The sequence below is a fragment of the Denticeps clupeoides genome, unplaced genomic scaffold (assembly GCF_900700375.1).
Source record: "Denticeps clupeoides unplaced genomic scaffold, fDenClu1.1, whole genome shotgun sequence".
Lineage (NCBI taxonomy): Eukaryota > Metazoa > Chordata > Actinopteri > Clupeiformes > Denticipitidae > Denticeps > Denticeps clupeoides.
The window spans coordinates 49231-64634 of NW_021629710.1; the positions used below are offsets into that span (position 1 = coordinate 49231).

Consider the following 15404-nt stretch of genomic DNA (forward strand, 5'->3'; position numbering starts at 1 on the left):
ATAATGAAGGACTCTCACCACCCTTCACACGCCCTGTTCTCCATCCCACCATCTGGCAGATGGTTCCGCAGCACCAGAACTGTAACTGCCAGACACGGCGAGAGCTTCTTCCCACAAGCAGTCCGAGCTCTCAATACACCAACATCACCAGAACACCACAAACTCAACAACAACACACGTGAAGTATGTTCCAACATTCTGCTCATCTTGTTGGAAATATCCCACATATACTTGAACTAGTCCACTGCACAATGCACCGCCAGAGTATATTTTTACAGCATGTCTGGGTATTTAAGTTTTAGTTATATAAGACATATGAATAAATAAAATGGGGGGTCTGCGTGAAACAGTATTTCAGTACACTGTACACGGTGTCTACTCTCTCCTGAATGTTGAAATGCCGACTGCTAAATGCTGAATGATGCAGCGTGTGAAGCCAGACGCCGGGGCAGAAGAGCGGAGAAGAAGGCAGGTGGGCTTCACGTGTCAAATCAACTCTTAAGGAGACTGTGAGAGCCAAAAAAAGGTGTGTAATCCCTGTGTTCTTTTTAAACGTCCCTTAATACGAGTTCCCCGAGCCTGTCTATTGTCCAGCAGTGGCTAGAAATGTCGAACGTTGAAGCATTGCAGTAAAAATGTAAAAGTTAGCACAAAAGCATTTTTTTAGTTCCGTCGTGTTTTTTTTTTTTCGGGAAAAACGCCGACACGACTTCCTGTCTGCGCCAAACATTGTGGTTGGTGGACGGTGCTGATAACATCATTTCTGCAAATGCCCCTCAACTTCCACAGGCCGCTCTCCTCCTCGTCCCGCCTCTCTCCTCCTCATTAGCATTTAAAGCTACAGACACCGAAACAGTGCGTCCTGGGAAAAATTCCAGTTGCCAAGATTTGGTTTATCATTGTTATTCTCCTGTCCAATCCACTCCCTGATACCGTCTGCACCTTTACTTTTAGCATTTACATTTACATTTACATTTACAGCATTTATCAGACGCCCTTATCCAGAGCGACTTACAATCAGTAGTTACAGGGACAGTCTCCCTGGAGCAATTTAGGGTTAAGTGTCTTGCTCAGGGACACAATGGTAGTAAGTGGAATTCGAACCCGGGTCTTCTGGTTCATAGGCGAGTGTGTTACCCACTAGGCTACTACCAGCAGCTTTGAGCCAGTATCTTATAAAGAACTGATGGTCAACTTAATGGGGTGTGGACACTGTTTTGCAAAGAGTCTGTAATTGAACCTTTATTGAAAAAGACATGTCCAGACATGGACAGTTCAGAGGTATCAAACTATAGCCGATCTTCGAACGTCCACTAATGGCAAAGTTTTGGAAAAAGTTGTCCTAGAGCAGCTGCAGTCCCTTTCAAAAGCACAGTCAATTTTGATATCTTCTTATCAGGCTATGAAGCATTTACAGCACCAAGTCTGCACTTTTCTTATCAACCTGTTTTTAGAATCAGATTTTGGTGATTCTGCCATTTTAGTGCTTCTAGACTTGACACCGTGGACCACGCAACTCTTTTAAACCACTTGGAACACTGGGTGGGTGACAGGGGGACGGCTCTGGAATGGTTTAAAATTAGTCACTATTCACTTTCCCGCTTACCGTTTCTTCTAACTGGGAGAAAAAAGCGTGATCACATCACTCCAATTTTGTACTGGCTCCCAGTGCGTTTTACAATTGATTTTAAGATTTTACTGTCTGTTCTTAAAGCTTTGAATGGACTGGAGCTCAGTACATGACAGACCTCATCCAGATGTCCACGCCGGCGCCTGACTAACATCCAGGGGGGACAGGGCCTTCCCCACTGCGGACTGTTTTAAGTCTCGTCTTAAGACCTACTTTTATTCTCTGGCTTTTAACACACTGTCAGTTGTGTGCTCCTCTGTTTTTTTTTTTTTACCTTATTTGACTTCAGTTTAGTCGTATGGCAACGTTCTTGTTATTGATTTTTTTCTTATTGATGTTGCATCTTATTCTGTTTTTGGTCTGTTTGTGCAGCGCTTGAAAACTTGTTAAAATGTTCTATATAAATAAAGTTGGATTGGATTGGATGATGCCTCTGACCTTACACTTGTGAACTGGTCCCAGTGCACTTAGCTCTAGACTCCATTCAGCATTAGTGTTGCCACACCCAGGCTCTAAAAGGAGTTATATTATGTACAGGATTAGTTTATTACCAATTCATTTGTCAGGTGTGTGTGTGAGAGAAAGAGAAAACCAATCAATCAATCCAAGGCGATAAAAGCCAGAAGGCAAGAAATTTCCATTCAACAGTAAAATTAGAGACTGCAGGAATAAGAGATAAGCCTCCACGTCATCGGGGGTTAATTGCCCTCTTTTCAGCACTTATATGGCCTTTGTCACCGCAGACCTCTGGGCTTTTGTTCCTCCTCTCTTTTCCTGGAGTGTGTTGCTTCTGGTGGCGGGTGGGGTCAGTGTGCTGGAGATAACATTCAGCTCTGAATGAGGACCAATGGCGCTGGCTAATCACTCATTCAAACCCGCGTCGGAAAGGACACATCCTCCTCCACAGACAATTACACGATTTAGCTGGGAATAAAGGTCAGATTTCAATTGCCTGTTGATCATGGTTGGATTTAGACCCATTCCAGGTACACAGACAGCCCATAGGAAGATCCTCAATAAATAAGACAGAGAAAGGTCACTAGAGTACGAGAAAAAGCCCCTTTAAAATGTCCTCCTATTACAGGATGAAAAGTTCTCAATCCAAAATTATTCATAATATGACCCCCATGATAAATATGCAATATGTAATATTTTATTGCTACAGGGATGGCTGATTATGTAATAAATGAGTGCAACACACTCTGAACAGGTTAAACAAATAAACCATAATGGATTGTAAAAATTCATAAAACTCTTAATTTCAAGGCAACTTACTGCACAGAATTTTTAAACAAAGTTCCCACAATTAATTGCCTTCTGTTCAAATAAAAATCTTACCAAAGCAGTGTTATTTGAACAAAAGGGAACAAGAACTGTATGTGGTTTTGATTGAAATGTCTGCATTCGACATTTGAAAGGAAGACATTTTGCACATCTGTGATATATATATATATGGGTGCATTGTGGGAAACCGAGGGGCTTATCGATTACAAATTATTGCAGTGTTAAGTGAGCGAATGCATTGATTAACCCGTTTGAGTCTTTGCGTGGAGAAGGGCGCCCTCTGCTGTCTCACCGTGGTATCTTGAAAAGGGCCTTGATGGGGTGCATCTCTGCCAGGGGAGGTTCCCCGTCGGCCAGCTCGATGGCCGTGATGCCCAGGGACCATACGTCACAGCGGGCGTCGTACGAGTAGTCCAGCTGCTGCTCACAGGCGATAACCTACCAGAGAGATGGCGAGGGTGGAATTTCAACATTATTCAACACCATATCTCTAATCAATCAACTCCTCTGGATGATAATGTTCATAATTATACATTTTTTAAGGAACATGTTATAACTTAAACATGTTATAACTTCATATTGCATCCAAATGCCCAACAGAATCTAGAACATGTGGACACAAGTGGTTCTTTCTTTGAATATCCTGCTGTGGTTATGAGTCCACTGGGGCAGTCCAGCTCATTTGGGGAAGATCAATAGTCAGTTGAACCCTCTGGTTTCGCAGTGAGAGGATTTATAACCAGCTTATTCTAATGGCCCCACAGAGCTCGCTCCCACCGACACAGTCACCACGCTTCATTTCTGCCCAAACACTGAGCTGGGCCAGGCGGCGCCCAGCTATTAACCTTGGGGCGACCCGTGGAGGGGACTGCCGCAACACACACACACACACACACACACACACACACACACACACGTGCACACACACTCACACAAGGAAACAGATGAATATTAAAAAATGAATCTTAATGGGGAATGATAAGGAAGAACCCTCTGTTTAATTTCACAACTAACAAAACACACTCCATAAGATAAAAAATAGATGTATTATAAATAAAATAAATTATATGCATATCCTTTTTTTTACTGTGCACTCACATGTACGCAGGGAGCACAGGATCAGCAAGAAACGTTTCCATTTGGGAAAATGACATTGTGGATTGGCTGGATATTCATGCTTGTCACCCCATTCAGGGTGAATGTTACAGCCTCTTTCCCATTTTTCTCTTTAATAGTTTGAAATATTAGAGCAAGCTTTATTGTTAAGAATTAGTCGTGGAGGAACAAAGACTTCACATTCACTGCAGCAAGAGCCTAGGTTCAGACCCCAGTTACAACCAAGTGTCTCCAGGGGGACTGTCCCTGTCACTACTGACTGTAAGGCGCTCTGGATAAGGATGTCTGGCCTAAATCATAGTGTCCTTTATAGCTTTACAAAGACCCACGTCCAATTTAAGTCCAGTCAAGACAGAGGACGAGGACAGCTCGCTATACAGAACAAGAGGCAGGCGGGCCTACCTCAGGTGCCATCCAGAAGGGCGTCCCCACGGACGTGTTGCGTCGCAGCCGTGCACTCGTCAGCTGGGCAGACACGCCTGACCAGAACACAAGCGTTATTCATCGCTGAATTCATGGCCAATCTAAACATACCGACTGTGTGATAACGTACACGGGAATGCTAGACTAATATGAGGAGTGGCCGTGTCCTCCAAATCCTGATCATGTAATCATGCATCAAAAATTGGGTAAAACCTAGCAATTTTACAGAATATCAATTAGGCACATAAAAAAAAAACAGATTTTGAGATTATTATGCACATAAAAACGTGAATTTATAATCTAGCAGCGAACTTGGACATGCGCGCTAAATTGGTAATCATAATTTTAAATGAAGTGGGTGCTGTTTCCCCTAGCAGCAGGCGTCCACTTCATTTCTGAAGCTCGGCAGAAACAAACAGGCCCAGGGGCGAGGCAAAGTCATTTAGCAGAACAGCTCCCCGCCTTTTATATGCAAAGGATCAAATAGCGCAATTTAAATGAGCAATAATAGCCCTGAGTTAAGCCACGGCCCATAAAACACCAGCATGCACGGCAGCACCATCAAAAGGATTTTACGGGGAGCTGCTGCTGCCGAACACCATCTCTCTCTCGAAACCTGCAGCCATCTCAACAGAAAGCACCAAAAATGCCTGCAGAAGGAACACCAGGCCGTGGGCAGAACTCAGTTACCGAAGTCGACCAGCTTGACTCCTCCTTCGGTGGTCAAGAGGATGTTGTTGCCCTTGACATCGCGATGGATTATTCGGTTGTTGTGCAAATGCTGAAGACCCTGTCAAGTGAAGGATATAAGAACAGAACAATTTAAAGAATTTACATTTTTAAACAACAATTTTAAAGAATACGGTTAGCCTTAGCATTAGCTACTGTTCGCGTTCATTGATTGGATCAAGTTTGGTGGCATCTGCATTCAACCTAAAGCCGTCTTCCGTGTGTTAGAGCCTCCCCCGGCTGTTTCTGAGAGCAATAAATCAATTACAGCCACAAAATCTCTCCTCAGCCAGAGGGGGCAGTGGTGGCCCAGAAAAGATAAAGAATCAGACCTGTAATCAGAAGGTTGCTGGTTCGAATCCCGAAACACCAAGATGTTACCTAGGTCCCATTGATGAAGGTACCATCCCTACACGCTGCTCCCCGGGCGCCTGTCATGGTGCCCACTGCTCACCAAGGGTGATGGTTAAATACAGAGGACACGTGTCACAGTGTCACCGTGTGCTGCGCTGTGTTTCACATTGACAATCCCCTAAGGGCCAGATCCCTTGGCTGGTGGTAATGATGGGTATAGATGGAGGGGATGCCTTACCAGCAGGGCTCCATATAAGATGTAGGCGATTATGGGCTCTTCCAGACGCTTCTCACGCATCAGCAGGCCTTTGATGAGCTCGGTAACCGAGCCGCCGTTACACAGCTGCACCATGAAGGCGGGTGGGGAGATGAAAAGAGGCAAAGCATCAGTGCCTGAGAATGCCATTCATTGTAGAGGTGTAAATCTTGGGTCGGGTCGAGCTCACGCAGTGAATGGTCAGTTAGGAAACCGATCTTTCGGTTTTTTTTTGTTTAGGTGACTGGTAAAAGTGTTTTGAACGTTGTAAATTTGTTTTAATAAATGTTATGCTTTTAATGAAATGTTCATTTGATTTGAAATTTTTGGCCACCGCCATCATGTGATGCGTTTTAATTATTTAGAGAGACATGTGAAAATGGATGCTGAGGAGGTGAAACGGAGACTAAACTCTGGCGATTATGCTTTTAACCCGCTCATTTCCCCACACATTTCCTCATCTCTTTGTCTAGTGCCTGTAGTGCGCAAAGAAAGTCTGCATTTTGAAAAGCTGATGAGCCAATTTTATTTTGCACTCTAAGTCATTGTTTTTTTGACGGAATTAACAAAAATAGAGGAACGCATGAACCAAAGTTAAGTGCCAACAAGCAAGTTTGACCAAGTTATGTAGATTTTTTGTTCTGGTCAAACCAGCAAAAGGTAAACAACTAAGGTACATGAATAATCATCTCGTTTACATTTCCAGCATTTACCAGACACCCTTATCCAGAGAGACTTACAATCAGTAGTTTCAGGGACAGTCCCCCTGGACACACTCAGGGTTAAGTGTCCTGCTCAGGGACACGATGGTAGTAAGTGGGATTTGAACCTGGGTCTTCTGGTTCATAGGCGAGTGTCTCACCCTCTAGGATTCTACCACCCACAAGAACATCTCACCTCAAGGACCAGCCACAGTTGACCACCAGAACGCTCATCAGCCTTGTAGAACATGCCGAAGAACTTCACCACGTTCGGGTGGTTGGACAGGGACCTCAGGATGTTATATTCGGCCTCGATCTCTTCATCAACGTCCTGTAAAATTGGGAAATAATCCTCACAACGGGGCACCCAGCTCTTGTAATTGGAGTTATTTATAAAAAGGGAAACAGGTTTACTGTATACTTACAATAAATAGAAATACATTTTCTCCACATAAAAATGAGTGATGAAAATAAAGCTAGTGGGATGAATGATGCTTTTCCGAATGCATTTGAAGATAATTCCTTCTGGGTACTGATGGGCATTTAGTGAGATGCAGATAACTGATAAGCAGATAACTGATTTAGAGTTGAACGAGTCAAAAATGCTAAATGTCTAGTGCTTGAATCGTTAAATGTGTGAACTGAACCAGGGATCTGGAACATTGTTACACCCCTTACAAACACCGCATTGAATTATCGTCAATAAAAACTTGATAAGTTGGTGCCATGAGCTCATCCAGCAGTTGAAACACCGTCTTTTGCACTGAATTCTACTTGAATGTTGGTTCTTTTTGGGATTTCAGTGCATTTGCTCCTTGGGTCACAGTGACAAACCCCAGTCACTCAGCAGTCAATTCCATTGGAGGTATAAGGGCGAGGGAAGAGGGAGGAGCTCCAGACACAGGGGACTGATGGAGCTGCAGAGGTCCCCTTTGTAATAAGCACTTGACCAGATCAGAGGACAGCTCACATAATGTCTTTTTAATGCAAAGCAGCATCCGGACCAAGTTCATTGTTTCACACCAAGCTGCTGCAGTCACATCAGAGCTACTGACACTGATTCAGTTCATGGAGATCGGCCAGATCATCAAAAAAAAAAAAAAACTAGAGAAAGAAACTAGGAGGTGAAAAGGGTAGAACATAAGGAAAAGATGAAATAGGAATGGTCACTTACTCTGCCATGATGGTCGGAGCACTATAGGGGAGGAACAAGCAAGTTAAGCAAAGGAAACCGAGAAAAAGAACAAAGAACCAGAGGGCCTCACTGCAGAAAAGTCACCTCTAATTTTCACCTACATTGACAGGATCTAAGACCTTCACGGCCGCCAGGCTCCCATCCTTGCGGTTGGTCACTTTGTACACCTTGCCATAGGTGCCCTTCCCAATGGTCTCCACTATGTCCCATGTGGACGAAGGTTCTGCCAGAGACTCCAGCCCAATCATACTTGACTTGTAGGGGTAAAGTCCATACAGGGACCGCCTAAAGTAATGAAAGGGGACACATCAGGTCCAGGTTACATTGGCATGGAAGCTGAGTCAATTGCAATTTCAGTATAAGGGTCACTGTGACAAAAGGCAAGGCCTATTGTGAAGGCCTAGGTGAATGAATTAGCTTTGAAACCTTCTGTGATCAACCATTCAATGTTCTTAATCTGCTCTGAAACACGAGAAACACCATGTGAATTAGGCCAAAGGTCTCAAATCAACTGGATTTAAATGTGTTTTCAAACATAAAATAGATACCGAATATGGCATCTACCAAGGAAGTAATGAAGCAATACGGCGTTACTCTACTTTATTATTTCCCGCATCCATTTAACTTTTAATACACACATTTTACTAATATTTAAAAATTTCATATTTACTGCTCACATTTAAGAAGTGGTTTGCGTGATGTTCATTTCAATCCAACCGAAAGGGTCTTAGAAACAAATCGACACAAAATAAAAAGTGATTTCAGAGAAGAAAGGCATCTTTGTCAGTGCAGCATGTTCTGGAAACCTTATTATTTATATAATAGTGCATCTTTTATTCACATCAACTTCTTTCTCTGTGCAGTTTTTCACACTTGACATTTGTCAGTTGTTAAATTAAGTCTATATTAACATGACATAAGGTGCATTTAGCCAAAATGGTAGTTTGGTCCTTGCATGTTTTATTCTTATACTTTATGTTCCATTTCTTTCAAGCCAAAAAGAACGTTCCTGGGGAATTTTTTGGGGGTAAGTTAGATGAAGCGACATATTTTATACCCACACATACACATGTATCATGTGCCGCACAGTATAAAGTGCTGAGGTCAGATGTCTATATAAAGCAATCTGTGCTTAAGCTCGCTTGCACTTGCCACCCCTGCCAAAGGGAGCAACTTAACAGGTTTAATGTCAAGACAAAACACAAAACAGCAGAGATACTCACGGTTTACCCTACCTCATCATCCAGCAACTTGCCTTTACAACTCACAGGTTCTTAGGTGTTCATAATAATAAAAAAAAAGGTTTATTAATGAAAAACGGGACCTGTGAAGACCCTGGAGATTCGCTGAGCTACCAGGCAAAAGCAAGATGCCACTGTTCAAACAGGACGCCATAATCTCTTACGTGGACATTGGATTTGCCAGAGATTAAGTCATTTACGGCAGTGCCAGATCCACCCAGACCCCCCCGCCACCCTGTGGGTTCAGTCTCCTTTCACCCAATTACTGATCACGACACTGACACAGGCCTCAAAGCAACCAGCGACCGCTGAAGGGTTTTATCGAAGTCATGATGGACGAATCCCTGCGTCAAATGTGCTGCATAATATAATACAAACCACTATGTGCATGTACAGTATACATTTTACAGTGTAAGTATTGTGTTGTATTAGCTTGCTAAATGTATATGTTCTGTTTTGCTAGTATTTGTGCATCATCTGTTTGCTCTGATTTGTCCACCATGTTCCGGGGTCGGCACTATGAATTAATCAAATGTTCTGCCCCCTTAAATCAAACTTTTAGAAGTCGAGATGACAGATTTCTCTTTTCACTCCTTTCTCTATGCTCTGTTTTTATGCTCCTCCCCCTGTTGGTATGCAAATGAGCTGCTGTCACGTTTCCTAGATGGGTATACACTGTACCATTTTAGAGCCAATTTTACATCGGCTCGTGTGATCATTCGTCCAGCTTGGTCGTATGGTACCGTGTTCATGATGTACGATCACAGATTCACCCCTCCTGACCAGACCATGACCCACAATCGCCTGGTCATAAAAATATAAAACCAGTTTGAAATTTGTTGCCCGTCGTGAGGTTTGTCCTCAGAGAAGTTGGGAAGGTGCTGCTGGGTTCTGTATTAGTTGTAGAGACCTGATGGAGCAGATTTTGGGATCCAATGGAGGTAACGTAGCAGTGTGGTGGTGTGGAGAAGTTGGGAAGGTGCTGCTGGGTTCTGTATTAGTTGTAGAGACCTGATGGAGCAGATTTTGGGATCCAGTGGAGGTCGACCTGCTAGAAGGGAGTTCAGCTGTGACAGACAAATCTTTTTAACGTGATCTCACCTACTTATCATGACTGGAACATTATTTTTTGTGCTAAAATCAAATGATTTTTTTTAAACCCACTGTGTAGCCATATGCGCCGCTGCCTCTTTTGTGCAGCAAAGTAGCATGTTTCACGTTGTTCAGCATCACTACTGATGTGGGTTCTTCTTCTTCTCCCCATCTGTTCATATTGGTGGTGTAATGTGAGCAGTCAGGTTGCATCAGAGAGTTTTTTTTTCACATTTATTCATACAGTTTGAACTGGGTGTTTACGGCCAGGAAAAAAGATCTCGCAGTGTAAATGAACAGGAGGCTTAGAGGAAGCAGCAAGACAATTAACAACTAAAAATATATATTTATATATATCTGTGGGGGACGAGTCCATCGTTCTCACAGTTTCAGTCTCGTGGACAAGTGTCTCTCGCTCCATCCCACAAGCACCACTGCTGGACTGGAGGACCAGGACACAAAATAAATCTTATTCACTTTCCACCCCAGCAGCTCACAAAGGGAAAGTTAGTGCTGTGAGATGCATCCTTCTTTCAGTTTCGTTAATGCTGGCAACAGTGAGAAGTGTTACTGTTGTTGAGGAATATTTCGTTTCAGCTACAGGACATCTCTGTTGCCACATTTCTGTCCCGCCCTCATATAAGAACCAGCCCTGCCGTGTTCTGTTTCCAGCACAGCGCTTATTGTGCATCGGAGGGTTGCTGGTTCTCCTGAGAGCTCTCAGAAGGCAGAGCACCCTCCTGTTGGCAGGGCAACAAGCTCCTCATTAAGGGTCAAGCGTAGCTGCTGTCGCCGACCCTTCAGTTTGAAAGGGGAGCTTGAAAGCTCTCTGGTTCATTTAGACAGACCCTGGTCCTCAACACAATTCATCCTGACTGCGAGATGCACTCTCGCTGACGTGCATATGGATGAGACTGGTGCATTTGTGCCATTTGTGAAACAAACCTTGCTCTCTCTCTCTCTCACACACACACACACACACACACACACACACACACACTAGACTGAGTGCAGGGGAGGAGGAGCAACTTATTTAAAATAAAATGTTCTGTTTGAGCATCACTCAGATGCTGGGTGACCCTGGCAGCAGACAGCAGCATTTAATCCAGCATTTAAGTTAAAGTGTCCAGCATTTCAGGGCATCTGCCCCCCCACACCGGGCTGAGTAATGGTCACCACGGGAGCAGACGCATGGGACCAACAAACCGAGAGGGACGGATAGAAATGGCATAAACACGGTGACTGATGTCCTTCGGACATTTCATAGGTGCCCTTAAAGCAATCTGGGAATAAGCATGCAAAATATGACATACAAATTCCATCATACAATACATCTACAGACAGGACATTCACAACATGCCTATATTTTCATACAATCCCAAATTAAGTTTACACTCCTAATGTGTAAAAGATGTGCTACAACAAGAATATAATGTATGGCGCTCCACGACAGTCCAACGCGTTTCACTCAAGTGAAGGGGTCATATTTCTTCAGGACAGCAGGGTCCCCATCTGATAGCCCCACAGACACGTGCTTCCTCGTAAAACTCGGCTATTTTCTTTCAGCTCTGTATTCTGCACGCTATTTTCCAGCACCGTCTCTCAAAGATGGCAAAAGCGCTTATTTATTACCTTTCAGACCAATGCAAGCCAATGTGAGCAGTGTCGATATTAACATGTCTGCATACAGTAAAAGTCCAGGATTCCATGTCAAATGAACAAAAAAACATCATAAGCATGCAAATGTAGGTTTAAATGGCATTATACACTGAGACATAACCCAGTTAATCAGGAAGACATACCTTCTCCACAGGTGGATCCTGTGCTGGGTTCTGTTGGCAAGTGACAGTGCCCCGTATCTGTGGCACAAATGTGCCCTCAAACGGAAATAAATAATTCATCCAGTTGTAATCTGCTATGTGATATTCCTTTAAATATTCAGGTGCCAGATGTCGGGGTCCATAATGGAGGCTGATATTAACATCTCAGGTTGCACAGGTGACCAGGAAATGAGCGTGGCCAAGGCACATCCGGCGAGTGTTGAAATGGCATGTAAAACGTTGTTTACTCGTTCAAAATAGAAACTGAACCCATGAAGGAAAGAGATAAACAACCACGGCCAGAAACGACGGGGTACCCTCACCTTAACGCAGCACTGTCACGTACCAGCGACGTGAACATAGAGTCGAGCTGCAGAGCAGCACAGGAGGAACATCCACCTGCAGCCATGTTGCCATGAGCACAAAGCACAGGGGATTATGGGGATGAATGGGCCACAGGTGAAGGAGAACATGAGAACATGTGTGTTTGCACCCACACACACTGCACAAACGTGTATAACAGTTTGATTGAAACACAGTTTGCATTTGAACGGTGACACTTTCACCAACACAACCAGCCGGGAGAGCTTCTCTCTCTAGCAGCTTCTCTCAATGGCCACCTGCAGGCAGAAGGGGCTGCTGGGTAATCTCCAGACCAGTGGAGAAGAGGACACCTATTGTCTTAAGTTACCACGGCGCAATGGCTCCCCTACATGGCAATTCACATTTCAGCAATAATAATAATGATTTAATAATAATAATAATATATTTCTATAAACGGGTTTAGCAGAGACTACGATCTTATGAAGGTTAAATATCACAGTAGTTCATGATAATCATATGTTCGTATATAAAGTTGTTTTTGGCGACCTGTCTTAATTTAATTGTCACAGCGGTGCAAGTCATGGAGGACGTAAATGCACGAAAACAGGCATTTAATAAGCAGGGACCACACACCGCACATGGACATACTCAGGTTATACTTTTAGAAGCAAAAGAAAACACTCAAGGATAATAAGGTACATGGACACAAAAACGTCATGGACACAAAAACGTCATGGACACAAAAAATGCTCAGTCAAGTCTGAGCATTTTAGTCTTATTTTAGTCAGAATTTTCCATGCCTATTTTGTCCAGTTTAGTCAACAAAAACTATTTTTGTCTAGTTTTAGTCAATTCAATTTGTGTTTTAAATGCAATTCTATTTATAACCCAGTCAAAATAGAAGAAAGTTCTAGAATAGTACCCATTCCAACATCCATTCCAAAATGTTTTTGAAAGACATTTTGTCTTTTTTTCCACTTCATTGTAAAGAAAGTGCGTCCAACGATTTTCTCCCAGCATTCTGAAAAACTACCACAAGTATCCTGAAATGTATTAATGCCACGAATATGCATTGTGGAACAGACATCATCTGTGTAACTGGATGGGAGAAACAGGAACCAGAAACCATGATAGGAAATACCGTTTTTGTTTTCGCCTACGAGATATTTTAATGTAGTTTTTACTCATCAACAATATTACAATATATTTTGTTATCTTTGGTAAACACCTTGGCGGTTCGGCCCTCCGAATACGAGTCCGCTTCCTTACCCAACAGGCCACTTTTACATTTACATTTATGGCATTTAGCAGACTCCAGAGCTCAGGGACAGAAGTTAGAGGGATTAAGTGTCTTGCTCAGGGACACAATGGTAGGAAGTGGGGGTTGGACCTGGGACTGTTTGGTCTTCTGGGTCAGAGACGACCCACTAGGCTTCTACCACCCCACAGTCAGGACCTCACAGTCTGCTTCTCACCATATTCTGCCGTGAAGGTGGAAAAACCCGTTAGCCGGGAGACGTTGTTCCTCAGTCTTTCCATCTTGAACCCTGAGCATTAAGTAAAATTAAGTAATTATATATATATATATATATATATATAATTAAAACGAACCATTATTAAGTGCATGTTGATTTATAAACATTTAGAATCTAGTTATGTGTACACATTGCATCTGTAGATCTGGCTATGCAACTTATTCAGAATTTATACATCTTATTAAAGCCTGAAGTAACGCTTCACACAACCCTTTCCGAATACATTATTCTACATGCAATAACATGCAAGAAATAATTGAAAACGTAATGCAACGTACACCTTACCCATATGTGGCTGTACACGTCCATCCGTTGGCATGTCCTGAATCTTAATTTCATTTTAGAGAAGGGAAGGACAAAAATACAAACAGAAGTAACAGAGCTTTAAAAAGCAAGGTGGAGCCATGTAGATCCAGATCCCTCTTGCTGTGGACCAGTTCTTGAGAGACAGAAGAACATCTCCACACACTCCATGCTACTGTTTGAGGATGCACCCAGAGACCAGACAGTCAAATATCCTGCAGCACCCTATAGTCTCTGCATGTGTCCTACCACCTCGGACTGCAGAACACGTAGAGAAGAGACACTTACCTTCCATAGCTCCACAGGTAACATATCCGAAGTGATTTTCAGGGGTTCCTGTCCGGTCGAGGGTTGAATTATTAACTAGAACCTGATAAGCGTCCGAGTGTTCGGTGTTGGAGGGGATGGGATGTGATCGCCAGGATCTCAGTAGAACTACAAATAAATCTAAACAGCTATTCATTTTCTACCATTCATCATTTTTATCATTGCACACAACAGTGTGGAGATGCTGCATTGTTAAACCTCTCACACAGTGGTGACCACTCGATCCAGTCTGAGGTCTGCTTCCTTCGAGGACAAACAGATTCCTTTCCAATCCAAACAAGTTCTTTAAGAGGGCAACACTCAAAATACAAAGTGAGGCAAACCTCGAATTTGTACAGTTTCGCTACGGTGCTCCGCAGACGTGGTACTGACCTTGATGGAGCCAGTCTGAGAACTGACATCCGAGGCCTCACTGAACCACAGACATTAGACTTCAGCTGGTTGCTCGAACACAATTAAGTTATTCAATATCTGCGCCGTTCCTGTTTACCACGAATTCCGTAGACCATGCGGAAATATTGACCTGGCCTGGCACTGTTTTTTTGGGGCTTGTAATGTAAGTAGCTGCACCAGTAACACAACCACGCTCTGTTGCCTCTAGTGGTGCTATGCGTATATACTGTTTATTTGCATTATTTGGATAAAATCTATACATCCTAATAACCAGTGAATATGTTGCTTGACAGCTGCAGAAAATTAACGTGTTCATGTTCAAGAGTGAAAAGGATAACGCAAGCATCATGTTTTATTCACATCCGGTACATTTTGCATTTTAAATGCCACGTCCAGGCAGATCATAAAGTCTGAGTCAGCACCTACAGTAATGTACTGTATTCAGCTTATCGTCGGTCACGCATGAGCCACAACCCGGGTCTTGCAGTTTTGATTTTACACCAGTCACTCAAAAGGAACAATAAAGGGGGGAAGGAGCTTAAAACACAGATAGCATTAACCAAAGGGATAACAATTCATATTTTTCAGTTTTCATGATGTTCTTCCAGAAATCCAATAAATCCTGGTTGAAAATGATGACGGTTCCTGAACAAGGATTTAAGAGCCTGAAGTCATGTGCAT

General features: G+C 43.1%; 1 protein-coding gene across 2 annotated transcripts; it reads right to left on the bottom strand.

Annotated features, from left to right (window-relative positions):
• Positions 1 to 3202: 3202 nt before the first annotated feature.
• LOC114772374 (myosin-IIIb-like) lies at positions 3203 to 14713 on the bottom strand. 2 transcript variants are annotated; one of them, XM_028965293.1, is made up of 10 exons: positions 14292 to 14713; positions 13986 to 14028; positions 13641 to 13712; positions 7790 to 7973; positions 7668 to 7688; positions 6690 to 6824; positions 5775 to 5879; positions 5144 to 5243; positions 4433 to 4509; positions 3203 to 3352 (listed from the first exon to the last, which is right to left on the bottom strand). In XM_028965293.1, the coding sequence occupies exons 1-10, from the start codon at positions 14464 to 14466 to the stop codon at positions 3203 to 3205; spliced, it is 1062 nt and encodes a 353-aa protein (XP_028821126.1). In that variant the 5' UTR covers positions 14467 to 14713. The 2 variants fall into 2 exon arrangements, with proteins under 2 accessions (XP_028821126.1, XP_028821127.1); XM_028965294.1 differs by lacking the exon at positions 7668 to 7688.
• Between the last annotated feature and the right edge of the window lie 691 nt (positions 14714 to 15404).